Source organism: Brienomyrus brachyistius, chromosome 10 (genome assembly GCF_023856365.1).
Source record: "Brienomyrus brachyistius isolate T26 chromosome 10, BBRACH_0.4, whole genome shotgun sequence".
NCBI classification, from domain to species: Eukaryota; Metazoa; Chordata; class Actinopteri; order Osteoglossiformes; family Mormyridae; genus Brienomyrus; species Brienomyrus brachyistius.
Window position 1 is genome coordinate 19613122 of NC_064542.1, and position 27019 is coordinate 19640140.

Consider the following 27019-nt stretch of genomic DNA (forward strand, 5'->3'; position numbering starts at 1 on the left):
GGAAGAATTAAAGACTCAGTACAAAAATAGTCATTAGGCAGTGGGGGTCCTACACCCTGGGCCACCACATACATATCATGCACTTTCTTATGTTCATTTTGTATTTTATTTTATTCATAAAGCTCTCAGTTTTGGAGATTAAGCCAGCGCATTGCTGATGTATCTCGAGCTCTGCTGCCCCGCGAATCCCAACTTTCTGCTGTTTGTGTCAGGAGAATAAAATGGCTGCATGGTCCCACGTCCCCTCGTTCTTTGAGGGAAAAAAAGCAATAGCATTGCAAAAAGGAGTATTTTATGGGGTTTTTTTGGAAGCTGACGAATCCACGGGGAAACATTTCGCAAACATGAATTTAAATTGGCTGGAAGAGCTGAAAATTCCCTTTGAGGACTGCAGAGGTTAGTCATATGACAATGGGGCCAACATGAGGGGAAAAAACAAGGGCGTTCAAGCCAGGCTCCTGGAACCGAGTCTCTCTTTGTTCCCCTTGGAGCTCATACACTGAATTTGGTTGTAGCTGATGCTGTAAAGGGATCTACTGATGCCACAAGTTACTCTGGAATTTTGCAGAAACTTTACAATTTGTTTTCAGCCTCCACTCAGAGATGGGCCATCCTGAAAAAAACATGCTAACATTACACTGAAGATGTGGTCTGTAACGAGGTGGGAAAGTAAGATCAACAGCATTGAGCCCCTGAGGTACCAAGCATCTGCAGTGAGAGAGGCTTTGATTGTGATGAGAGACCACACCAAAGACTCAGTCATAATGACTGAGTCCCAGTCTGAGGAGGTGAGATCATACAGATTCAGCATTTGTACAGCGGTGTGGTATGACATCCTGAACCAAACCCACCATGTGAGCAAGCTCATGCAGTCTCTCAACATGCATGTGGATGTAGCGGTCAATCTCCTCAAAAAGACAGAGAGAGGTCTCCGCAACTACAGGGCAACAGGCTTTGCATCTGCACAAATGTCAGCCAAGGATATGTGTGAGGACATGAACGTAGAGGTTGTTCTTCAGCAGAGAAGACTGAGATCTACAAAGCAGCACTTCTCTCACGAATCAATTGATGAGCCATTGAGTGATGACTTAAAGAAGCTGGAGGTGACCTTTTTTAATGATGTTGTTGATGCTGCAGTGTCTTCCATCCAAGAGAGATTCACCACATTAGAAAATGTGGGAGAGAAATTTGGAGTACTGACACATTTCCCAAATCTCTCAAATGATGACCTCACTGAACAGTGTAAGACCCTCAGTGCTACTTTGCTTTTTCAGGACCAATCAGACTTGGATGCCAGAGAGCTTTCACAGGAGATTAAGAATTTGAATGACTTACCATCAAAATCTATGACCTGTCTTGAGCTGCTGAACTTTGTGCCTGACAGTGAACTCTAAGAAACATACCCAAATTTGTGGACTACTGTAAGAATTGCAGTTACTCTACCTGTAACTGTGGCTTCAGCAGAGGGGAGCTTTTCAAAGCTGAAACTTGTGAAGACATATCTGAGGTCCACTATGTCTCAGGAACGCCTCACTGGCAAATGACTGAATGAAGACAGGGAAAGGTGTTGCTCAATATGTTTTGTATGCCACTGGTCAGTGTATGAGACACCTGCCTCATTTATATGCGAAAGGAAAGCACTGCTCAAGGATACTAGTTTAATTATTTTGGGAACTGCACCTAGTTAGTATGTATGTGTGGAAGGCTTACCCCCATTCTTAGGAAGAGGGGATACATTGACTATAGGAAGTTTCCAGTAGAAACTGCAGGCGGCATTGCTCAGAAAATTTGAGAACGCGTTTGCCTTGGGGGTGGGTGGGGGGGGGGGTTAAGCCTGGCCAGCTCGTCCCCTGCCCACATGTACTGCCCAAAATTTTGCATAAAGGAAAGGGAGATCTCAGTGTTGGTTGGAGCTCAGCCGTGGGATAGAGTGCGCATCGCCCGCCACTTTCTCGGGATTGACGTGTTGGTCTCCTGCCAGGACTGAAAGGGGCTCCCAAGTCTAAGAGTGAGGGTAGGTGATGATGGCATGTCCGAGTGTGAAAAGCTTTGCAGTGTCAATGTGTTGATTCAATCAATTATCACAATAACTATAATATCAATTTGCACTTCCTATGTATGCATGTTTCATTGTCACTCTTTTTTATAGATAGATAGATAGATAGATAGAACTTTATTAATCCCTCGGGAAGGTTCCTCTGGGAAATTCTAGTTTCCAGCAGCAGTACACCAGCATATTACAAATACAATAAAAAATACAATATAAGAGAATTTAAAATACACGCACTAAAGTAAGAGCCAAATAGATATTGCGGTATTGCACATGAGATTGCACAGTTATGTGGTCCATTGCACAGTCCGAATGTTCGATTGTCTGGTTATATACACATATAATCTCTTGTATTTTTTCAGTTTTATTCATCAATGAGATTATATATAATTATTGGATATCACCTGTGATATGGGATTATTTTGCATTGCCTTTGATCCAATGTCTTGGTATTGATTTTAATGCAAGGTTATTTTGTATTGCTTGTAATGAATAGCTTTTAGAAGCGAATCTAAGTGTGCCTTTTTGTTCCTTCGAGAGCCCTATATCCCCCTCGCATAATCTTAAAACACTGGTTAAATTCAGTATGGTTCCGACAACAGTTTTTACAATAAAATGCGTTGATGTACAATCCTTAATATGTTTTTTATATGTGTGTGTGTGTGTGTGTGTGTGGGGGGGGGGGGGTCTAGGACAGTCTAGGACCTCCCCTGTCTTAAACTGACCATTTTCATCAAAAGTGATCAGATACATGTTAAAAAGAAGTTTTTTTTTCTAGTGCTGGGAATCACTTAAAAAATGATTTCGCTAATCACAGCATTCAATCGTGATTACTCACAAGTTTAAAATGTATGTTTTCACCTTATCTCACAACAGGCTTATTATCTTGGCGTCTCTCATATTCGCTCTCTCCTCCTTATTCAGTTTTTTGCATTTTCAATTTTTGCAGGAGTGCGAGCAGTAGAAAAGTAGTGAGGAGCCTTGAGGAATCTTCTGAGTTGCAATCGTAACCGTCGCGGATGGGCTACGCGTAAAACTGTTTCGCGCGCACATTACAAAACTATGATGCGGCGATAAAGCAACTTCTTTCTGCGTACGAAAACGTAAAATGAGCTATGGCTTACATTATTGTCTATATTTATTCTTCTTTAGCACAAACATACGTAATTATGAAGTAAAAACACCTTGCAACGTATTTCAGTTCCTCGCCTCTGCTTGAGCTGATGATGAGATTCCCGCCAGTGAACGTTTTCCTTTATGGTTATGCTTATAAGTTTATGCACCCTAATTAATGTGTGTTATTGCCATCTGCATAAATGCAGAGCGTAAAATGAGGATTTCAAGTTAACATTACTCTGCTTTGCTTTGTTCTTAAATGTAAGAACTAATCATTTGTAAACTGAACCCAATATATAAAGTAAATTCAGGACATAAAATTTGTACAGATACATCATGTTTACAAATATGGATTAAGTAAGCAACCTAAAAAAGTGAGTAATTATGATAGCTTATTTTGTGCAAGTAAATATAAATGAGATATTTTTCGTTATATTTACAAAGCCTCAAAATAATTTTTTTCTCCCTCCACCATCCCCCCTCTGCGGAGGACTACTTTATTTCTAATTTATTTATTGATTTATTTATTTATTTTTATTTCCTCTAGAGAGGGAGAGGAAGAGAGAGGAGGAAAGAAGGACGAAAACGGAGAAGAAGGGAAAGAGAGAGAGAGAGGGAGGGAAAAGAGGAAAAAAGAAAAAAACAGATAATCTGCTTCAATACCTGCTGATGAGAGAAAACAACCAACATCTGTACGAATCACAATGAACATGTTAAGAAGCAACAGCCGATTAAGACAGTGTGTGTCTGTGAGTACCAGTTTGTACACCTGTGTGTGTCTGTGAGAACCTGTTTGTACACCTGTGTGTGTCTGTGAGAACCTGTTTGTACACCTGTGTCTGTCTGTGAGAGCCTGTTTGTACACCTGTGTGTGTCTGTGAGAACCTGATTTGTACACCTGTGTGTGTCTGTGAGTACCAGTTTGTACACCTGTGTGCACACCTGTGTGTGTGAGCGCACCGATGTTCAAAAGGTTTCTCCATGTAAATGTCTAGTAGTGTATGTGGGGAGCCACAGCCCCATCCCTCAGGACATGAAGCAGACACGGAGGAGGCTCGGACCCCAGACATCCAGAGGCCCCCCAGGGCATGGGAGCCCCCGGAGGACCACCGCAGGGAGTATTGCAGCCCTTACCCAGAAAAGGGCAGAGGAGAGCTCCGGAGGGAGGCCATCCAGCAGCCACAGTGCAGGAGACCCAGGGGGCTGTGGCGGCGAGCCCGCAGGCTCCGCCGGCGGCCGGCCCCACCAGGGCAGACCGGGCCCAGAGATCCAAGGGCCCCCCCACCCCCAGCAAGGGCCCGACAGAGCCAGGAGAGCCAGACCCCGCCAGGCAACCGCCGAGGGTGAGCCAGCACCCACCCGAGCATCCAGCCCCGGACATCGAGAACCACCAACGCACCAGCGGCCAGAGGCCCCATCCACCGGCAGGGAGTGTGGCGGGGGGGAACAGAGCCCGAGATGTTATTTCGAGAGAAGTCTAGGACCCAACCAGACCAGACGGCTAGCTCTTCCTCTCAGCCCCCAGCTCCAAATGGTGAACAGAGAACGGGGGTGTGAAAAGACCCCATGCCCCCCTTTGCCCGCTCAGATGTGGTGTTGGTGCGTGTTGTTCTAAAGTGCTTTTAAAACAGGTGAAGGGCACAGCACTAACCACCCCCTGCCGACCAACAGCTGGTGTTAGCTCGGCCCCTCCCCAGAACCCTCAATGTCTATGTGCGATTAAAATTGAGATGTGGGCCCTGGCACCAGAGGTAAGGCAGAATGAACAGACTGCCTTCTGGATGCCATTCTGTGTGCCCACCCCCAAGGCCCTAAAGGTATGTGTCATGAGAGAGTAAGTAATGAGAGTGTCTACGTTGTGATGTATGATTGAGATACAGGAGGTCGCGAGGGGACAGAGGAGGAATACCTCCCCTGCATCCCAGCAATGCACCTGCACCTCAAAGCCCTACATATGTGGTGATGTGATGGATCGGGAGGAGGGAAGCACTTAGGGATGGGGAGGAGAGGAATGGGGAGGGGGGCAAAGTCCCCCCCCCAGAACCAGCTCCCCCGCTGACCCCCATAGGCAACTCCTGTTCCCCGAAATCCACCCAGGGCGGGGGGCCCAGGCCCATCCAGACCGGGGCCCAAAGCAGCAGCATCACCAGGCCCCACAGAGCTCAAGGCGCCCCACCGGACCCCACCACAGAGGAAAAACTACCCCCGCCCCAGCATTCAGTCAACTCAAATCCTCTACCTCCGAGGAGGGAGGAGCCAAGGTGGAGTCCTCCGGGACCTCCTCGGGGACTGGGGCAGAAGGGACTGGAGAGGGGTCAAAAACGAGAGTCACAGGGGGCACTGTCACTGGGAGCAGAGGGAGCGCCTTGGGCGTGGGAGCTGCAGGCAGTAGGAGCGCCTGCTCGGGAGCTGCAGGCAGTAGGAGCGCCTGCTCGGGATGCGCAGGCAGAGGGAGCGCCTGCTCGGGATGCGCAGGCAGAGGGAGCGCCTGCTCGGGATGCGCAGGCAGTGGCGGCTGCACTGGCGTGGGGTCTGCCGGCAGAGGCGGCTGCTCCGGCGCAGGGTACGCCGGCAGAGATGGCCGTTCACCCGCGGGGGCCCCCTCCCCAAGGTACGCTTCTCCGGGCGTGTCAGAAAGGGGAGGTGGCTGTACGGGCGCTGGAGCCGCAGGCAGAGGCAGCTGTACTGGTGCTGGAGCCGCAGGCAGAGGGAGCGCCTCTTGCTGCGCAGGGACAGCAGGCAGCGGATCCGCGGGGAGCGGCAGCTGCTCGGTCGGCGGATCCGCTGGCAGGGCAGGCTGCTCGGGTGGTGGATCCACTGGCTGGGGTGGCTGCTCGGGCGGCGGATCCGCTGGCAGGGGCGGCTGCTCCGGCACGGGGTCCGAAGCTTTCTGGAGCTGGATTGGCCGCTGAAGGTCCTCTGCCAAGCTCTTGAGGTCCCCTCGATCAGAGTTGGGAGTGAACGCGTCAAACTCCCTCATCAGCTGCGCGGTGAGCTGTTCCGCCTCCGGGCTACGCGGGACTGCCGAATCCTCCATCACCCTCCAGAATAGTCCCTGGAGGGCGAAGAATTGCTTGGCCAGGGTAGCCGTCTTCTCCGTTAGAGGCGGGGGGAGCGCCTCAGGAGTGGCTGCCGCTGGAGGCGGGACTAGTAAGTCCCGTGCGGGTGAGACGAGCGTGGCCCTTTTCGGGATGCGGGGCACACGCGGGATGGTGTCTCGCACCGCTCTTGCTCCTCCCCAGTTATCCAGCCGTTCGGGCCCGAATGAGTACCGCTCGAGGGGCGGCCGTTGCTCCGCGGGGACAGGCTCCGGGTCTGGGAAGAGGAAGGGTTCTTCCTCCTCGTCCTCGCTCGAAGGCCAGAGCCTAGCCAGGGAGCAGGCTCCCAGACGGATCGGCCCCAGGTCTGGGGTCCAGACGAGTTCCTCCTCCTCCTCCTCCATAGGGCTCGTCCGGGATCCTCCTTCTCCTCTGCTTTCTCTTCTTTGTTGGGTCCGTCATTCTGTCACGATCAAGCGCGAGCAGAGCGGCAATCGTGCGGGTAGGCGGGTAAGGAACAGGCAAACAGGTCAAAGTCGGGGCAAAACTCAGGGTTTTAATGGGATCAGGGAGCAGAAAACACCAGACGGGAGATACAGACACCTAGCCACAATGACGGACAAGGGAGACAAGTAAGACCAGGACTTAAATGGATGAGACTGATCAAAATAATCGGAGACAGCTGGAGACGATCAGGGAAGTACACGCGGGTAACCAGGGGGCGTGGCACACACGAGGAGCGATGAGCCGGGCATGAGAGTGAGGGTGTATGCAGCTGTTTGTTGATGAAAGGCCATTCCATGAAGCTCCCACTGCACAGTTGTTATAGTGGGATTAAGGCAAGAGTTTGGAAATCTGCAGTTACTGAATCAACAGAGCATTGCCGACTTTTATGCACTATGCATCTCAGCCCTGCACTGTTACTTTATGTTGTTCCAAAACACTTCCACTTTCCATTAATACCACTTGCAGTTGACCATTGAATATCTACGAGGGAAGAAATTTCACAAACTCACATATTGCAAAGGTGGCATCCTATGACAGTACCATGCCTGAATTCACTGAACTCTTCAGAATGGCCCATTCTTTCACAAATGTTTGTAAACCTGAATGCATGGCTAGGTGCTTAACCTCATAGACCTTTAGCAAATGGGTCTGAATGAAACACCAGAAACCAATGATTAGGAGGTGTGTCCTAATACTTTTTTCCATATTGTGTGTGTGTGTTTGTGTGTTAGTGTGGGGTTGCATAGATCACATTTCATTTAAGGACCAAAATGTCCCTAGAATGTGGTAAAACCTGAAACTTCCTTACTTTTGAGAACATTTTTCAGGTCCCCATTTGGATAACCTCAGTTTTATAAAAAAATCTGTGAATGCAATTGAAAAAGTAAAAATGCCAAAAGTCTTGTATTTTGTTTGGTTACTTATGGGTGTCATGATTGGGATTAGGGTTTTCCTATAGAAATAAATGGAAGGTCCCCATTTATATAGATACACCAACATATGTGTGTGTGTGTGTGTGTGTGTGTGTGTGTGTGTGTGTGTGTGTGTGTGCTGTCTAAGGTGCTGTATCAAGTACAGTGAAGCTGCCCATAGGCTGGAGCAGCATGTGTGTGTGGGTTTCAGAGGTGCTGTTGTGACACTGCTTGGTGGGATTAAACTTGCCACCACTTGCTAGACAATAATGTAACTTATTAACTCCTGCATGTCAAGACTTATTCAGCCGAGGAGGGGAACTAAGGATTACATTATTGTAGAGATTGTGGACATCCTTCCTGACTTGCAACTCAACCTGAAAGTTCTGATACGTACCAAACTTTCCTGTTGTTGCATACAGGTTGACTGCAGCATTTCGTTATGAGCCTTGGAGTCCTGTAGCTTCACAAAGCTCCACTAGACACAAACTTTGTTAGTAAATTTAGTTCCTCCATTCTGGATCCTGCTTCTTGTATTTGTCCGTTTGTATGGGTTCATGTCTCATCCTCCTAGATCTTTCACTTTGGTAGAGGAAGAAAGATAGGAGATGTGCTCCTGCTGTGGCTCATTGAAGGCAGATGAAAGACAGGAAGAGGTTTACCTCATTCTCGATCACTATGGAAACTGGATGAATGTTTTCAGGGGAGTAGTGGCAGGATGTCATCTGCCAGGTATCTATCAGGACAACAGGCAGCCCCTGGAACATGGCCCTGAGAGTACAGTCCAGCTGCCAGGAGAGCCAGTCACTGCCATAGACGTCCTTATAGCCTGTGTTGGCCGACTTGATGATGACCAGGGTGCGAGGAGCTCTCTGTAGCAAAGACACCACTGACCTGCGGATGATGACAAGGCGGTTTACGTAAAAGGCCAGAGGGTATGTGGTGAAGTGCGCCCAAATGTCAAATGCGATGACCATGCGCTCCCCTCCAGCCAGGTTGTCAATCTCATTAGTGATGTAGTGCAGATCAGCCATGGGGGTCTTGTTGGTGCGGAGAGGCAGCCCATGTGCACGCCAGGTGATGAGAATGCCTGACTCAGTGTCCACTATCATCAGAGGGCCTGACTTTCCAGAGGTGTGAAGATTCAGAGGCTTCAAGGCTGAAGGAAAGTGAAGTGGTCAGTATCTGAGACATATAACAGATAAGAAATTTCAGTTGAGTGGAGGGAATTTCAACAAGAAACAAAGATCGGAATTAAACTGGATTTACAACTGGAAAATTTACTGAAACATATAGTCATTGAAACCTTCTCGTAAGGGAACGGCATGAGTTAGCAGGAGATATAATGCAAATAGTTAAATTTGAAATTTAGATTCATAGAGTAATTCATATTCTCGTAAGGGCTGCTTTTTCTCTTGGTGGAAATACTGGTCCGCTATATAAATATTGGTCCTAGAGGAAAACTGGACTCTTACTGGGCACAGCTTTCCCCAGATACTCGAACCACTGCCGCAGGGTGGAGTCTCCCATCATGTGTATCTGCTTGCCTGTGAGGCAGCGAATCACATCTGAGCTGGAGAACACCTTTGTGTGACACACCAGTGATGTCCAGCGGTCCTCAAAGAAAAAGCCTGATGGTACAGGTGTATCCAGATTTGGGGCACATTTTTTGTGCTCACCTGTAAATCCAGAAAGACAAAAGATGAAGCAAGCCTTCTACTGATGACAAAAATGGCTTACTGTTACCATTTTCAAATGAGATGATAATGATGATGATGATTTTCGCATACCCCATCGTGCTCTCCTTTTAAAACATACAGAAATGAGAGTGAAGCTTTAGGTCAGCATCTACCCACCCCCCCCCCCCCAAAAAAAAACAAAACAAAGGGCACATACATTTTTAGAGATGTAATTGTGTCCTCTTCGTAAAATTACATTTTGCCACACCATCCTTGCACATGAAAGTTTTTTTTTTTTTTTATGAAATTTAAAAATGTTTCATTTAAATAAAAACTAACAATAAAAATGACAAGACATTTTAAACTAAGAATGTCTAAATGACCAACGCACGGCTCAGACTCTTGAACCAAACTCCTGGAGAGGGGCTGGACTCTATGCCACCCTGGAGTTGATCATTGTGAAAAGTGCCAGGAAGGGTTGGGTCTACTAATAGCCCCCTGGTTCAGTGCCAGGGTGTTGGAGTTCACCCTCGTGAACGAGTGGGTCGCGTCCCTTCAATTCCAAATCAGGGGTCGGGCTCTGGCTGTTGTCTGAGCGTATGCGGGGAATACCAGTTTGGAGTTTTTAGCCCTCTTGTAGACCAGAACGGAATGAACCAATCACAAGGACGATCCCCAAGCTCCAGGGCACCTGCCCCCTAAGATCTGGTTTTTGTTCAGACTCGTGTAAAGGAGCTCTGCACTCTTCAAGGCATATGGGACAGCTATCCAAGACCCCATGCATCCTCCAGTCTCCCTGGCTGTGCCAGACTCCGACTGAATTTGGCCTACAACTCCTCCAGCTCTCTCCTGCATCTTCAGAGGAAGAGGTGCGTAGAGTGGAGAGGGTTTTTTGGCACTTGGTGGGCCTGGCAGGATCTCCTGAGGTACCTGACCCAGGTGCCATTGAGCCCACCGCCGTGATGCCCGAGCCCTGCCCAGGGGAAGTCACACCCACTGCACATGTCGCTCCACCCAAGCTGCCCAAGCCCAGTCCACAGGGGGCTGCATATCCTAACTTTTCCCCTGCAGCTTCGCCAAAGACCGTTCTGGCCATGAGGCCCCCATTTTAGGCTCATGCCTCCACCATAGCTGGCCTATGCCACAGGAGGAGGTCCCACAGAGGGCCACGTCGGTTTCCTGTCTCCCGAATGGGAAGACGAGGACACACCAGTCGCGCCAGCTGCCCACACCCAGGTCCCTCCTCGTGTTCCTACAAGTGTTCGAAACTGCATTTTGCAATGTCTATATTTTGATGTCAAATTATAAACCTCATATAAATCTGACATATTTACAAAGTACACTAAGATTAAGATGAGTTTAATGCCAAAACAAATATATAAGAAATAATTTATTTGCCATGAATAAAGTTTATGATATTGAATGAAATGTGTGACCGTGCCCCAGTCAGAGACAGCGTGTTCCCAACCCGTAGACCCCAGAGGGTTAAGCAGCTGACAAGTATTGGCAGGCTAAGCAGAAAGCAGCTTAGGCAGTTGCTGAAGTAAAAATTTGGGTTTGGGAGGAGTATGATGAGGTTATGGGGAAGGCTTCCAAAAGATTCTGGCAAAAATTCGGTTGGGAAGCAGGGTTTTTACATATGCTATTTACAACAGGGAGGGAGAACTGTTGTCCTCAAATGGGGATATAGTCAGCAGACAGTGGAAATAATATTTTGACAATCCCCTGAATCTCCTGAAGTTTTTGGGCTGCCTTAACTGACATGCCTCTTCAACATTGTGGATGTTGGGGACAGTGCCTTTGGATTGGCAGATTGGGGTGGTGGTCCCAATCTTTAAAAAAGGGGACCGGAACATGTGTTCCAGCTTCAACATGATCACACTCCTCAGCCTGCCTTGGAAGGTATATGCTGGGGTATTGGAGAGGAGGGTCCTCTCATTGGTTGAACCATGGATCAAGGAGGAACAATGCAGATTCCATCCTGGTTGTGGAGTGCTGGACCAGCTCTTCACCCTGACAAGGATACTGGAGAGTTTATGGGAGGTTGCCCAACCAGTCTACATGTGTTTTGTTGACTTAGAAAAGGCATACAATCATATTCCTCAAGGGGACCGATGAGAGGTGCTTCAAAAGTATGGGGAACAGGGTCTGTTGTTACAGGCCATCAGGTCACTGTACTGTACAAACACAGTAAGAGTTTGGTTCGCATTGCCAGCTAGTTAAAAAAAAAAAAAAAAAGTTAGACTTTTTCCCAGTGGGTGTCAAACTCCAGTAGGCCTGCCCTTTGTCACTGATTTTGTTCATAACTTTTATGGACAGAATTTTTTGGTACAGCCAAGCAGAGGTCCTGCTGGCATCATTAGGCTGTGACCTGTAGCATGCACTGGTGCGATTTGCAGTGGCCAGCATGAGGTTCATTACCTTCAGAATACCATATTGTGATCGTAAACAGTATCCTAGCATGCAATATCAGATTTTTACCAGACTTGTTAGTGTCTTTAGTTTGTTTGTAGTATGTTTGCCTGTCGAAAAAATAATATCGCTATGTGTCACGATCACGGCGGAGGTAAGCGGCGATCGTGCGGGCAGGCGTGCAAGGAGCAGGCAGACAGGTTGAGATCGGGGTAAACTCGGGGTTTATTCAGGGAAGAAGGACGAAGGAACATCAGGCAGAAACAAACCACACCAAACCACGGAAGATCCACAATGACGGATGGGGCAAACAGGTAAGACTAGGACTTAAATAAGACAAGACCAAGCAAAGAAATCAGACAAACCTGGAGACAATCAGGGAAGCACACGTGGGTAATCAGGGGGCGTGGCACACACGAGGAGCCGACGAGCCGGGCATGACAGCTATGAATGTACTCAAATATTTTAGTACTTAAAGCTTTTAATGTGGTTTGACTAGTTCGTGTTTCTTGTTTGTTTGTCTCTCGGAAAAATTATCTTACACCAAAACTGCCAAATTATATAGCAACAACACACAGAAGCGTGTTCATGGAGGCAGCCATGTTTGTTCCAAAATGTGGTAGCTCGAACGGTAGATTGTCGGACATGATGTCACTCAACTCAGAATTTCCGAGTTCCAAGAGAAAAACGAACGCAGCATATCGGCAACCTATATCTCCCCAAACCTTACGGCCCCTTATCAGCAACACGTGGCATAAGCATGTATGTACCATATATGGACATAACCCCTCAACAAATTAGAACAAGGGAAACGCCCCCTCCTGCATATGATGTCATAAACGGAGCCATATTAAACTCCACCCAAGGTACCACCTAATATTTTTTGACCAGGGTTTGAATCTACACCCTGGCTCCATATGTGTGGCTGATATGCATCTACACAGCAATTATTGAGTCTGATCTCAGCTCATCCATCACAGTCTGATTCAAATTAAGCACCAAAAAGATATGAACAGGCTACAGCAAATAGTCAAGTGTGCAGAAATGATCATCAGTGTCAACCTGCCCACACTCCTGGATCTGTACTTATACAGTCAGGAAATAGGCACGGAAATTCATCACAGATCCCCCACACCCAGTACACAACCTTTTTGAACTTCTCCTTTCAACAGGCTCTACAGATCACTGTGCACCAAAACGAAGAAGTACCCTGTCTTCCCACAATTCACCACTCATAAACAGCTATCCCCCCATAAGCAATAATACCTGTAAAAAATTCACCATACTTTTTGTATTGTTTTGTACATACTGTATTTACTAAAGCATGTTGACGTGTTTAATACTTATTTTCCCCGTTGTATGTACTGTGTGTCTGAGAGCCACTGACAGCTAGAGACAAATTTCCTGTGTGTGTGTGTGTGTGTGTGAACATATTTGGCTAATAAAGTTGATTGTAATTCTTTAGCCAAGGTGTTTGTAATGCATCGGCCTCAGCTGCATTTTACGTACGTCCAGAGACACAGTACTCTATCACCCACATACTATGCATTTCTAATATTTGCATATATAATATTTAGATTCAAACATCCAAACCGGTACTTGAACAGCTTCTTTCACAGTCTTCCTAGTCAATAAATAACCATACAAACCCAAATGACAGCAGTATATCATAAAAAGATCTTATTTTTTATGTTTGTGTTGAAATTTTGTAACGGTGACTGATATTGCGTAAGTGAGTACGTGAGGAGGTGGAGTTTCATTTGGGGAGTGAATAGCTTAACTTTGGATTTCCTTACTACACTGCCTTTGCACAAAGGGATTGGAATGCTGTATGTCTCTTAAAGGCCAATTCATACTTCACATTTATGCATGTTGTTCCCAGTGAGATATATTTCAAAATCAGGGGTGTCTGGTACACATGCAGGCCACATTGCCAATATTTCAAAATACTATAGTATATTACTATAATACCACCCAAGCCTAGTAACATTTTTTTTTTACCCATTTCACTACACTGCTTGTTTATGTGTTTGTTGCATTACATATTCCCTCTGCTGGTCTGAAGGAATATCATTGCTGCACTGACCACGACCATCTGCACCCACAGACAAATGTAATATGTACACAAGAGTCTGCACCCACAGCCGTATGAGGACAATAACAGCAGGAGGAAAACTGAAGTATGAACTAGGTGATAAGATCCACTTTTAAAACTGTGGACTGTTATTAGCCTGCAGTTTTATTCATACACTGTTCTGGTGCTTCCAGTAAAAACCCATTGATCAGTCTTCAGACAAATAAATAGAAAATTAAATTCAGTTCTATGTGTAGAATTCTTTGGACACATATAACAATGTTAGATAGTTAAAAATAATTTTAAATGTCCTTTGGTGGAGATCTCAGTAACATACCATACCATGTGTAATATGTCATATTGGTTAAATTTATGTATTTGCTGAGACTGCATAGCAATAAGCAGGAGGCAAAGAACACTTACGGATATCCGCATGTTGAGCAAAGATGTTGATCACTGGGCTGCTTCCTGGAAGGACAATGTTTGTATTACCCCTGCAGAAATAATCAGTGAGTTATTAAAGTCGATAGTCTCAAAGGGGTCAACTATGTGAATTTTAAGTCCCATAAAAGATCCATCCATCCATCTTCATATTCTGCTTATCCGGGGTCGGGTTGTGGGGCCGCAGTCTCAGTAGGAAAACCCAGACTTCCCTCTCCCCGGCCGACATAGTCCCTCCAGCATGTCCTGGGTCTTCCCCAGTGGGACATGCCCGGAACACCTCACCAGGGAGGCGTCCAGGAGGCATCCTAAGTAGATGCCTGAACTACCTCATCTGGCTCCTCTCAATGCGGAGGAGCAGCGGCTCTACTCTGAGTCCCTCCCGAATGACTGAGCTCCTCACCCTATCTCTAAGGGAGAGCCCAGCCACTCTGCGGAGAAAACTCATTTCGGCCCCTTGCACTCGCGATCTCGTTCTTTCGGTCACTACCCATAGCTCATGACCATAGGTGAAGGTAGGAACGTAGATCGACTGGTAAATGGAGAGCTTTGCCTTTTGGCTCAGCTCCTTCTTCACCATGACAGACCGATGCAGCGCCCGCATCACTGCTGATACCGCACCGATCCGCCTGTCGATCTCCCGCTCCATCCTTCCCTCACTCGTGAACAAGATCCCGAGATACTTAAACTCCTCCACTTGGGGAAGGATCTCCTCCCCGACCTGGAGAGAGCACTCCACCCATGTAAAAAAGGAGTAAAAAGGCATACAGAGCCACAGCTGATGTTTTAGATCATATTCATCTATCCATCCATCCATTTTCCAAACCGCTTACCCTTCTGTAGGATAAGCGGTTTGGAAAATGGATGGATGGATGGATTATTATTGTTAATATAGTGTTTATTGTCATTAATTATTGACAAAAACTGACAGTTTCAGTTTCTGGCTTGTAAAAAAACAACCTGAAAATCATGGTAAATAACAAGAAAATTTAGGTTCAAACCAAGGAACTTTGGAGCACCATTCTATAAATAGCTTCAGAATGATTTTAATCCTTGCAAGACTTAAGTATTGCAGGACTGTCCAACCCTAGTATTCAATGTAAACAGCGGCAGAACCTCACCTGTCTAAGATCTTGGACTCATTTGTGGACAGTTGGGCTTGGTACCCCCCCATGCTGTGGTAGACCAGAGCACTGCAGGGCAGAGAGGAGGGTCGGCGGCAGAACCAGACCTCCCCACTGCGAGGGTCACGGTATTCACAGCAGCAGCGGCTTCCATCCCCCACCAGCCGTGGGCTCTTCATGCCATTGCACACAACATTCTCCTTTATATTCCCATCCTCAAAGTATCCAGTGAAGAAGACCTTGTCCGGATCCCGCTCTCTGTGCCGGCTCAATACCTGAACAGCTTCACTGGAGTGAATCAGCCTGATTGAAACGTGGGCAGAGCCGGGCCAAAGCAGTGCGAAGCTGACTGAGTAAGTCCCATTGTCATGGTCTATCACAAGACCAAATGTACTAGCTTTGAGCTCTGTGTTGTATAACTTGGCTTGGAAGAAGTCCCCTCCATATGCTTTACGAACTCCTCTGCCATTTTTTGCAACCACTGATACATTTACATAGTCCCCAACAGTGTAGTTATCCTCCCAATTAAACACAGTGAAGGTGCATTTGCGTGGGTCTGTGGCTTCAATGGGGGTGGGGTTTTCTATGGTGGGTGGAGGCCAACAGAGCTTCTCTTGCAGAAATTCCCATTCATCAGTACTCATTAGCACATATTTAATGGTGGAATATGACTGGCTTGTAGGGACATGGACCACGGAGTGTGTGGTATTTAGCAGCGGTATGCATCTTCTGTGAGGGAACATGGGGTACGAGGTCAGATGGTGAGACATTGGCTTTGGCACTGTCCACTTTGTAGAGGATGGTTTCGTCATTAAATACAGGAACACCTAATGAATATGTACAAAGAAATGGAGATTTAAAAAAAAAAAAAATTTCCCCACAGAAACTGTCAGAGGCTAAATCAAAAATTACTGTGTTTTTATATGAAAACAAAGGAAAATTTTGAATGATCTGTTCTGTGTACCAAACTTTAAGTCAATGGCTTTATTCGATGTAAAAAAAATACACACACAGACACATTTTATTATTATTTAAATAATTCGTAATTATTTTTTATTAGTTCTTTTAGTTTTACCTCACATGCATGATAGAAGCTGTCTGGCAGCATCAGTTTCCATAAAGTATGATAAATGAAAGCTGAAGGGAAATGTATTTTTTGACAGTAAATGTGCAAATAACTTTCCTGATTACACATACTGCAGTATCAATCTGTCTGCTAATTATTGTCACATGGTTTATTAAGTTTCAGAAACTCTCGCCAAAAGCTTTTGGAGTATATCTTAACTGCAATTGATTTCGTGTTATAAAGAAATTTACATTGACATTTTAAAAATACTTACAATAAGAAATGCAATCAGGAAAACTAGCGCCCTCTTCAATAGGATAAACATCTTCCTAGAATCGGCACAAACAAAAAAATACAAAAACAAGAAAAAACATTTATATGCCAATGATATTCAATAAGAACGAGTGAATATTTTAGAAATTGTAGAATTATATTCATAAGGTTTTTATAACATTTGTCATATGTATTTTGAATTAGATTCTCTGGGCCCTTCCATTTCAGACTGGGACAGTGTGAGAATTTTCCTGGGAGTCACCATTACAGACATGGACACAGTACACGTCTGTATTAATCAAGAAGAGCTACCAATGTGTTTCATTTCTTCCCCAGACACCCGGATAATGTCCAGATGTTGGCAGCAGTCCTCACAAACTTCTACAGAAGTAACTTGAAGCAGTACGACCATATATCAAGTTTAGGGTTAATTCAGTGCTGTGATCAAACAGGCAGTGCACTCTGGAATTTACACCAATCGATGCCAGTGTGACGGCTTCACCCCTATTTGCTTATGAGGTCCGTGTCTCGTGCTCTGCACACATAAAACGGTCCCCTTATTGATAATACTGCACACACTTTTTCTTTCTCCAGCAAGAGATTTTTACTTCTTCTCAATGATCGTATAGTTTTTCTTTTTCTTCTCATAACCAAACATACGTACAGAAAATATCACACATTAACAAATATATATATATATATAAAAAGATAACCATGGCTGCCAGGATACATCGAAATATATACACAAAATATCCGTAAAATAACATAAAATGACATACCTGCACACATAAAACTGTTCCCTTATTGACAATACTGCACACTTTTTCTTTCTAAGGGAATAGAAATCTATTTTAGTAACCGGTTGCATTCTTCCCCCGGAAAGTAATTTGGCGCCGAAACTATTTCGAATTTCTGCATTAAAATACAATTTCTACAGATTTATAAAACATCCAATTAAACTCCCAATACAATTAATAAATTTATTTATAATTGGGCCATGTCCAAATTCATAAACTTTATCCTGAGCTTCTGGTACGGTGATGCGGAAACAAGTCGGTAAGGTCAGAGTTCCCACTTTTCGCCAGTGTTTTATAATCATTATTATTAATCATTATTTATCATAATCATGATATATAACTGTATACCTGAGAGACATTATCTGTAATCTAAAAGAAATTACCTAGAACAGAGAACAACTGCTCACCTTCAGTGATAATTAGCAGTATTTTTTTCATCCTTGAATTTCTTACTGAACCCTCAGACTTCATGGAGATCCTACAGTGGTTGCCCTATCTTTGCTTAAGTTAATCCGAAGGTGAAGGAGAGGACAGGGCGTGGAGGTTTCTGGGCTCTGCTACCATCTCTCTGTCTCTCCAATGTGTGCTTGCTACAAAATAAAAACTGAAGTGCTTCTTCCTGACCCAGACAAAGAAAGATTCTGCCCTGTGTTTCACTGAGACCTGGCTCTCGGTCTTTATACTGACTATATACAGACAGACAGTGTAGCCCAGCAAATCCAAGGGAGGAGCAATTTTCTATGTAAACGATGCAACAACACCAAGGTCCTGCTGACGTCATGTTCACCTTATATGGAATCACTTTTTATTCAATGTAAACCATTATACTTTCATAGACAGTCTGTATTTACAGTCCCCTCTAACAATATTTTGTTTTAGTAATGTTTACTGAGTGTCACTATTAAAGTTCAGTGTCCTCTTTTCCCGATGTTCCCAGAACGTTATCCCACTCCTTTAACTACTACCACAACAACGACTAATAATTTAAAAGCAAACGATGGGTTTGGTAGAGCAGCGGGTAGCACAGTTGCTTTATACATCAAATAACACGGGTTCAGTGCTTACTACATGATGTGATATTTTACTTTTGATGATAAAACATTTGAATAACATACCATTAACACTGCAGTAAGAATGTTCCCTGCCAACGTTGAGAAAACCATAGCATGATGTTAGCTAAAGTTCTGGGAACGCTTCTTGTTAGCTGGATTTCACCACAGACTTGCAAGCATGAACCCTAAAACAGCTTGCAGAGCATCTTTCTAAAGTGGAGAGTGAATACTGTTGGAGTACGCCGACTCCACCGGGTCCATAGATGAGAAGAGATCACCCGGAGACGTGGATGAGTTGTCCAATAACCTTTTATTCCATCAGATCGATCTGGGAACTCTGCGACACAGAATTCGACTTCCTTACTTTTCATGTGAGTTTTATACTCCTCTATAAGTAGCCCCCGCCCCTGGCCGTACTTTTCCACTTTCTGACAATTTCGCCTTATCCGTTACACCATGTTTTTCTCCTTTGCCTAGCAACTGTCACCACAGCCTGCGTCAATAGATTAACTTTGGTACGCACAGAGCCTCACTATATGTGCTTGGTCCCCGGCAGATATCGCTTTTTTGAGGTAATGCAAGCCTGATGAAGGAAACGCTCAGGTACAAATAACGCTTCCTGTCTGGGTGGGAGGCCCTCCAAAAGATTTCGTTTTCTAATTTCAGTACTTTCAGTTATGATAGAAATGAGTAATGACATACACGCTAAGTTCTGTTTTTCTGTCTACTGTTTCCTGATGTCATGTCCTGTCCTGCCTGTCCTTTTTTTTTTTTTTTTTTGCGTTAACACGCAAATTTCCCCACTGTGGGATCAATAAAGTACTATCCTATCCTACGTGATGCCCGGCCCGTCCGCTCCTCGTGTGTGCCACGCCCCCTGATTACACACGTGTGCTTCCCTGATCGTCTCCAGCTTTGTCCATTTACTTTGGTCCTGTCTTATTTAAGTCCACGTCTTGCCTAATGCCTTTGTCTGTCATTGATGTTAGTTCGCGTCAGATGTTTCCTGCTTTCCGGTCCCCCGCTTCCCTTATTAAAATCCCAGTTTACCCCGTACTTCGCCCGTCTGCCTGCTTCCTGTCGGCTCGCCTGTCCGTTCGCCTTACCGGCGTTCAGCGTCGCGTGACATCCTATCCTTTCTGTCTCTTCCCTGCTGTGGTCCTAACAAGCCATGCCTGGAGACTCCTGTTGATCACACCCAACTGTCTCCTGTCTGTTCCCTTGTTACTCCAGTATTTGAGTGCTTCCCCAGCTAGTGATCCCCAGTTCTGTCACTGAAGTCATGCGGCACAGTCATTTGTTCCCTAGCCTCCCTTTTGATCCCATTTGGTTCCATTTCTTTAGTAAACCTTCCTTTGTTTGCCACCAATGCCTGCTCCTGCATCCTCCATATTTGCCTGCACATGTAGATACCCCATACAAAGAAATGGAGATGTTTTATTAATCCTTTTTTTTCACAGAAACTGTCAGGGGCTAAATCAAGATTATTATGCTTTTACATGAGAACATGGAAAATGTGAATGATAATCTGTTTTGTGCACCAGATTTTAATCTCTCTCTCTCTCTCTCTCTCTCTATATACACACACACACACACACACACACACACACACACACACACACACACACACACACACACACACACACACACACACACACACACACACACACACACACACACACACACACAGTGGTGCCTGCGGTTCACGAATGCTGTGGTCTACAATGCAAGGTTGTTCGACAAGATTCCTTTTTTTATATTAGTGCTACACCAGCGCGAAATAGTTTCGGCGCCAATTTACTTTCCGAGAGAAGAATGCAACCGGTTACTAAAATAGATTTCTATTCCGTTAGAAAAAAAAACTGTGCAGTATTGTCAATAAGGGAACAGTTTTATGTGTGCAGGTATGTCATTTTATGTTATTTTACGGATATTTTATGTATGTATTTCGAATATATATATATATTTGTGCCCCGCGACCCAATAGGATAAGCGGTTTGGAAAATGGATGGATATATATTTGTTAATGTGTGATATTTTCTGTACATATGTTTGATTATGAGAAGAAAAAGAAAAACTATACGATCATTGAGCAGAAGTAAAAATCTCTTGCTAGAGAAAGAAAAAGTGTGTGCAGTATTATCAATAAGGGGACAGTTTTATGTGTGCAGAACACGAGACACGGACCTCATAAGCAAATAGGGGTGAAGCCGTTGTTATGTCGAAAAAGGCATCCCTGCCGTAGAATGCATGCCTGTCTCGGGAGCGCGCACCGCTGAAAACAGCGAAACGAAAGCTCTTTTTTGTAATGCGTAGAAATGATCGTTCCTGTTTACTTAAACTCATAAAACTCACGTAACACATCACATGACGTTGTATTTTGTTAAAATACAGATATATAACACAAAACAAATAAAATAGATCGATGTATAATTGTATAAAAGCCATGGCTAGCGAATCTGGATACGATGCGTTTTGCAGTCCTGTTATTGGCAGAGGTATTGCCTCTTGAGTAAAACCAGGTGATAATGTGGAGAGTGGAGTCCGACAGCGGGATCGTGAGGGATTTTCACACGTTGTCTGATAGGGTGAGAGGAAGAGGGCGTGGCTTAGGTCCAGATTGGTCTCCTATGAGAGAAGTTTTAAGGGATCGCCAGCAGGCTTCCTCTCCCATAAATTACAATATTTCTATTAATAGTTTAACTGATATAATTGGTCGATTAGGAGTACACATTGGTGACTATTGCAGCAAGACTGATGTCATCCATGCATAGGGATGTAAATACTGACAGTGATAATGCGACATCCTCCAATGTTCCTGTATTAAAATGGATGAGAGAGGGATATAGGGCTCTCGAAGGAACAAACAGGCACTCTTAGGTTCACTCAAAAACACTTAAATACAAGTAATAAAAGATAACCTCGCATTAAAATCAATATCAATATATCAATTAAAAGCAATGCAAAAGAACCTTGTACCACAAGAGATATGTTATGGCATATATCATACGAAGCTATATATAGAAAAGAAACAATAAAATATAGAAAATGCGAATTATTATCATGAGTGGTGATAATTAATCCCCATGATCAATTAACCGCAAAAGCAGCTGCAAAACTATTTACACTTGGGCGTGCCATCATCACCCACCTTCACACACGGACTGGGGAGCCCCATTCAGTCCTGGCAGGAGACCAACACGTGAGTCCCGAGAAAGTGCCGGGCGATGCGCACTCTATCCCACGGCTGAGCTCCGGTCAGTACTGAGTTTTCCCCCATCCTTTATACTAAATTGGGTGCTGCCTGTGGGCAGTGGACGAGCTGGCCAGGCTCACCCCTTCCCCCCAGGCAATGCGTTATCCAATTCCCCCTTTTGTCCGAGTGATGCTGCTTGCGATAACATAGTACAATAGGCATCCTTGCGCCAGGTGTCTTTCCGCAATGCCTCCCCGTTCCCCCTGAAGGCAATATAAGGTGCTGTATAACGGCCCTCCCCTGTCTCCCGAAACCAAGATAAACATTCTGCATGCTGATCTAATGGACCAAATAAGCATCCAGTTTTCTTTGTATGAGACACAAGGTATTTATGACAAAACAGGTTTTACAGGTGATCGGTAAAAAAAAATAACATGTTTGTACAGTCCAGTAATATTCTGGGTGAATCATGGATGATTTACCTGAATTTCAGGATGATTAGTTCATACACGATCAGAATTAATCCACAATCACAACTTCCCAGAATATTACAGTAGAAGGATTAATTCCATGCCACACGGGCGACGTAGTCGTCCACGAATTCATCCTAATATAGTCCCGGTGATTCAGCGGTTCACACGAGGACAGATACTCCTCAGGTAACGGTTCATGTTAAGACTGATGTTGAGCCCAGAATGTTTAGGGGCCAGCATATCAACAGTTAGCCATGATGATATCTCAGTTCCCGCGACTACGGATCGCACCACGGTCTCACCTACTGCTGCTAAGAGGGCACGAGAGGCTGCAAACTCCGCCAATGCTAACGACACCATTACCTATTTGGTCAGTTCGGATCCGGCATGTTGGAATGAAGTTCATGAAGTTATGAGGATATACCGGATGCAGTTTCTGACTCAGAAAGACAGCACACACAGCAAGAAGTACTTCTCTAAAACGCTTTTTAAAAGGGAAATTGCAATTGGTGAATTGGTGCAACAAGAATGGATTCTTTACTCTCCTTCAAAAGGTTAAGTGTTTTGTTTAGTGTGAAAATTCAGTATGCACTCATGTCAGGCTATAGGGACTGGAAAAATGCAGCTGTACATTTGGCTGATCATCAAGGATCGGAGAGCCACAGAAAGGTTATGATAGCATATGTTAGGGGGTGTGCTGATGCTGGGGGCATAGATTCAGAATTGAAGAAACAGATTGACAGTGAATGTGGATACTAGACTGAGGTTTTAAAGAGGGTGGTTGCAGTGGTAATGTATTTAGCAAAGTGAGGACTACAGTAACATTCAAGGGACACGGTTAAATCTTTGTGAGACCTGATAATGGTAATTTTATGGGGGTGCTGCAAGTTATCAGTGAATTCTATCCATTCTGAAGGCCCATAATGAAAAAATATGGCAATGTTGGCAAGGGAACACCATCATACCTCAAAAACATGCTTAGAATTTACTGAACTGATGGGAGAGCAGGTCCTGACAGAAATAATCAGATCAAAAGTATTTTTCAATCAGTATTGATTCCACACCTGACTATACACACAGGTTATATTCATCATGTGTATGTTGTATCAACGCATGTGATATGCGTTTTGTGAAAGTTATGCTAATTCAGAATCGTTCAGAAGTCTCATTTTTCCAGGCTGTTCTCGATGAGTCACAGAACATGCACAATGATATTAATAACTGCGGATGCCAATGTTATGCAATGCTGGGAACATAGCAGATTCATTGGCTTACAGGCACACATTAAATAGATTAACCCTTTGGTCGAATGGGTATCGAGTGTGGCACACATTCTTAACTTAGTGGAGCTTAACAGTGTTAACTGCTGTCTTGAGACAGCAGACGATTACGTTGGTAGATGATTACAGAGGGTTTAGAGCCTAATGACATTTATAGAATAGAGACTGTCTGATATTAGATGGTCGGCACATGCACTAGCAATGAAAATACTACACCAAAACTGAAAATTCAAGAGTTGCTGCTAAAATTGAAAGAAGTTTCCAACCAAAATCCATTGACTCGGAATGAAGCTAGAACACTAAGTAAAAAGACTGAAAAAATATAGAAAATGCTTTAACAACATGCTGTAATGTTTTCATAACACTAGCACTGCTCTACAGCCAGTGAAACAGGATTTATGTAATGCTGGTAATTCGGTTAGCTGAAGGGCTATGTGGCCAGCCTATGGGATGATTTTGAAAAAGCTGAGCGTGATGCAATAAACATGTCACCAACTGAGTCCCAAAACTACAAAGTGGACACACAGAGGCACAGAAAAAGGAAAAAAAAACAAGCAGATGAATTGATTGAATTGGAGTGTGAGCGATTAGGCCAAGACTAATCAGATCGGAGAATTAGATCGGAGGTATCACTCCTACAAAAACATTCAGCAAACTTTTGGATGGATGGATAATATTTCATTATTGCCCGTAACCAATGCCAGCAGGGAACTCTTTTTCAAAACTGAGGGAGCCCCACAGAAAAGGTAGCCTAGGTGTCATGACCTGCTCATCCGATCTTCGTGTGTGCCACGCCCCCTCATTAACCACATGTGCTGCCCCGATTGTGACAGCCTGTTTACTGTTATTTTCCGCTTGTCTTGTGTATTTCAGTCCGCTTTCAAGTCAGTTTCCCCAGATCTGTCATTAACGTTCGTCCTGTGCTGCTCTCCGTTTGCCCATATTCACGGCTCCCTTCGTCTGCCTCCCTGCTCGTTCACTCGCGCATCGGACACGACAGTAGGGACCCGTGACTACCTCAATCCGCCTCTGACCTGGCCGATAACAGACGGCACACCTATTACCCAACCCTCCTCCTGTCAAACGGAATATGAGGCATTTTCTGACTTCTTTAAACATACACAACTGAACTCAAAACAAAACATTTTTCAATTTTCCCTTTACAATTGATCTAATCAAATTGGTGAAAACGGCCCAATTTTACATTTTTGATGCTTTCCATCTAAAATCGGAAAACAAAGTATACTCACGTACACAGGCCAATTTTGGGTGCAAATTTATTACAATGGGAAGCTACAAAATCCATTTTGACCAATAAGATTAAAGCAACTGATAATTATGCCTAATCATTATACATAAGATCATTTATATGTTCTATAATCTTTGCAATTTGTGCGAAGTAAATAGAAATGATGGTTTGCTGTGCAAAAGTGACATTATGGTGTTGGAATTACACTAGCTATATATATGAAGCTATACAGTGCTACAAGAAAGTATTCACACACCTTCACTTTTTCCACATTTTGTTACGTTACAGACTTAGAAATAAAATAGTTTTTTAGTATAGTTTTCTTGGTCCATAAGGGCAATGACATTTTATTACATTTCTAAAAAAACATTTAAACATAATAGGTACATAAGTATTCACACCCTTTGCTATGACACTCAAAATTGAGCTCAGGTGCATCTGATTTCCACTGATCATCCTTGAGATGCTTCTACAACTTGACTGGAGTCCATCTGCGGTAGATTCAGTTGATTGGACATCATTTGGAATGGCACACACTTGTCTACATAAGGTCTCACAGTTGACAGTGCATATCAGAGCAGAAACCAAGCAATGAAGTCCAGGGAATTGTCTGTAGACCTCCAAGACAAGGATTGTGGCAAGGCACAAATCTGGGGAAGGATACAAAAAAATTTCAGCAGCATTGAAGGTCCCAAAAGGCACTGTGGTCTCCATTATTTAGAAATGGAAGAAATTTGGAACCACCAGAACCCTCCCTAGATCTGGCTGCCTGGCTGGAGAAGAAGAGCCTTGGTCAGAGAGGTGACCAAGAACCCAATGGTCACTAAGGTGGAGCTCCATTGTTTCCTTGTGGAGTTAGGAGAACCATCCAGAAGGTTAGCCATAGCTAACACACTCCACCAATCAGGCCTTTATGGTAGAGTGGCCAGATGGAAGCCATTCCTCACTAAAAGGCACATGGCAGCCCGCTTGGAGTTTGTCAAAAAGCACATTAAGGATTCTCAGACTGAAAGAAGCAAAATCCTCTGGTCTGATGAAACCAAAATAGAACTTTTTGACCTGAACTCAAAACATCATGACTGGAGAAAAACAGGCGCTGCTCATCACCTGGCTAACAGCACCCCTACTGTGAAGCTTGTTGGTGGCAGTATCATGCTGTGGGGATGTTCTTCTATGGCAATAACCGGGTGACTAGTCCGCATAGAGGGTAAGATGACAGCAGCCAAATATACTGGCACAAAATGTGGGAAAAGTGAAGGGGTTTGAATGCTTTCTGGTGGCACTGTATATGTAGGTGCTCATCATGTTGGCCACCACATGCAAAACAGTTAATCAAGCTTTTAAAATAATTCAAAAATATATTCCATGAATTGCAGTGATATGGCATTATTGTGTTTTTGGTTCCCAAAGTACATGATTTTGTTGTCATTTTGTTCTTGTATTACTGTTTTTGTGTTATACAGTGCTGTGCGGCGTTTTTGTTTGCTGTTATACTGTGTATTGAGATCTGAAGAAGTTACATGTGCAGTGTTGAAACTGGTGTCACATGAACAAGTATCAGTTTGCAGTTTGTTGTTAATAAACAATGTTGGTGTTACCAACAGCGGCGCAACAAACACCCACGGGGTAATATCGAATATTAACTCAGAAAAGGACAGTTGCTCCTGCGCTTTGCTCGGTCGCCAGTTGGGGCCGGGAGGACATTTTCCACTTTTTTTCCCGCTCCGGCAGTAGCCTGCTGTGAGGGGGGTTTTTGTGGGTTTTTTTTTTTGGCCTCCCAAGAGCAAGTTCGCTTTACTTTAGTTAAACGTGATTCATTAGGAAGTTATCGGATAAGTAATTTGTTAATTTGGTTATTTTAAAAGTTTAATTTCTAAGGTTGTTATCTCTGACCCGATCGGATATTTTAAAAGTTCCGTTTTAACGCACCTCTTAATTTAGTGTTTTATTTTAGTATATTAATTAAATCAAGTAAAAGTTAAATACACTATATACATGTACTGGGCTGGGTGTAAAGGATGGGGTCATAGTGAGTTAGGTAATTATGGGGCAGCTCAGTGTTGTGTTTAGAAGATGTTTGCCCTTCTGGATGCTTGCGTCCAGTTGGACTTCGTCTGCGAGCGATGTAAGTTAGTGGACTCACTCATGGTCAAGGTTCCTGACCTCGAGAAGCAACTGACTCTCATCCGACACAACATTGAGTTAGAGGAGAGAGTTAATACACCTTCTAGGGAGACGGTGTGTATGTCACAAGCGGGGAGGGGGGAGAATGATGAACAGG

The 27019-nt window shown here is 44.4% G+C and overlaps 1 protein-coding gene and 1 long non-coding RNA gene across 23 annotated transcripts in view; one reads left to right on the top strand and one right to left on the bottom strand.

The window, feature by feature from the left end:
• LOC125750353 (uncharacterized) overlaps window positions 1-8462 on the top strand; it is a 31901-nt gene extending 23439 nt beyond the window's left edge. For all 3 annotated transcript variants that reach the window (XR_007400323.1, XR_007400322.1, XR_007400324.1), the window contains one exon: window positions 8355-8462. This is a non-coding gene — a long non-coding RNA (uncharacterized LOC125750353). The remainder of the gene's footprint in view (window positions 1-8354) is intronic.
• Window positions 1-27019, bottom strand: part of LOC125750350 (NXPE family member 3-like) — a 73498-nt gene that overhangs the window by 38162 nt on the left and 8317 nt on the right. For 2 of the 20 annotated variants that reach the window (XM_049028000.1, XM_049027998.1), the window contains exons 2-7: window positions 17471-17521; window positions 16693-16747; window positions 15350-16179; window positions 14211-14281; window positions 9098-9301; window positions 8517-8781 (exon numbers count right to left, since the gene is read on the bottom strand). In XM_049028000.1, the coding sequence (XP_048883957.1) occupies window positions 8517-8781; window positions 9098-9301; window positions 14211-14281; window positions 15350-16179; window positions 16693-16747; window positions 17471-17521 (1476 nt within the window). Of the gene's footprint in view, window positions 1-6740; window positions 8782-9097; window positions 9302-14210; window positions 14282-15349; window positions 16180-16692; window positions 16748-17003; window positions 17085-17470; window positions 17522-17895; window positions 20062-22218; window positions 23959-23997; window positions 25389-27019 lie in introns of those variants that run through there. The other 18 variants (XM_049027999.1, XM_049027997.1, XM_049028007.1 and 15 more) reach the window with 17 other exon arrangements.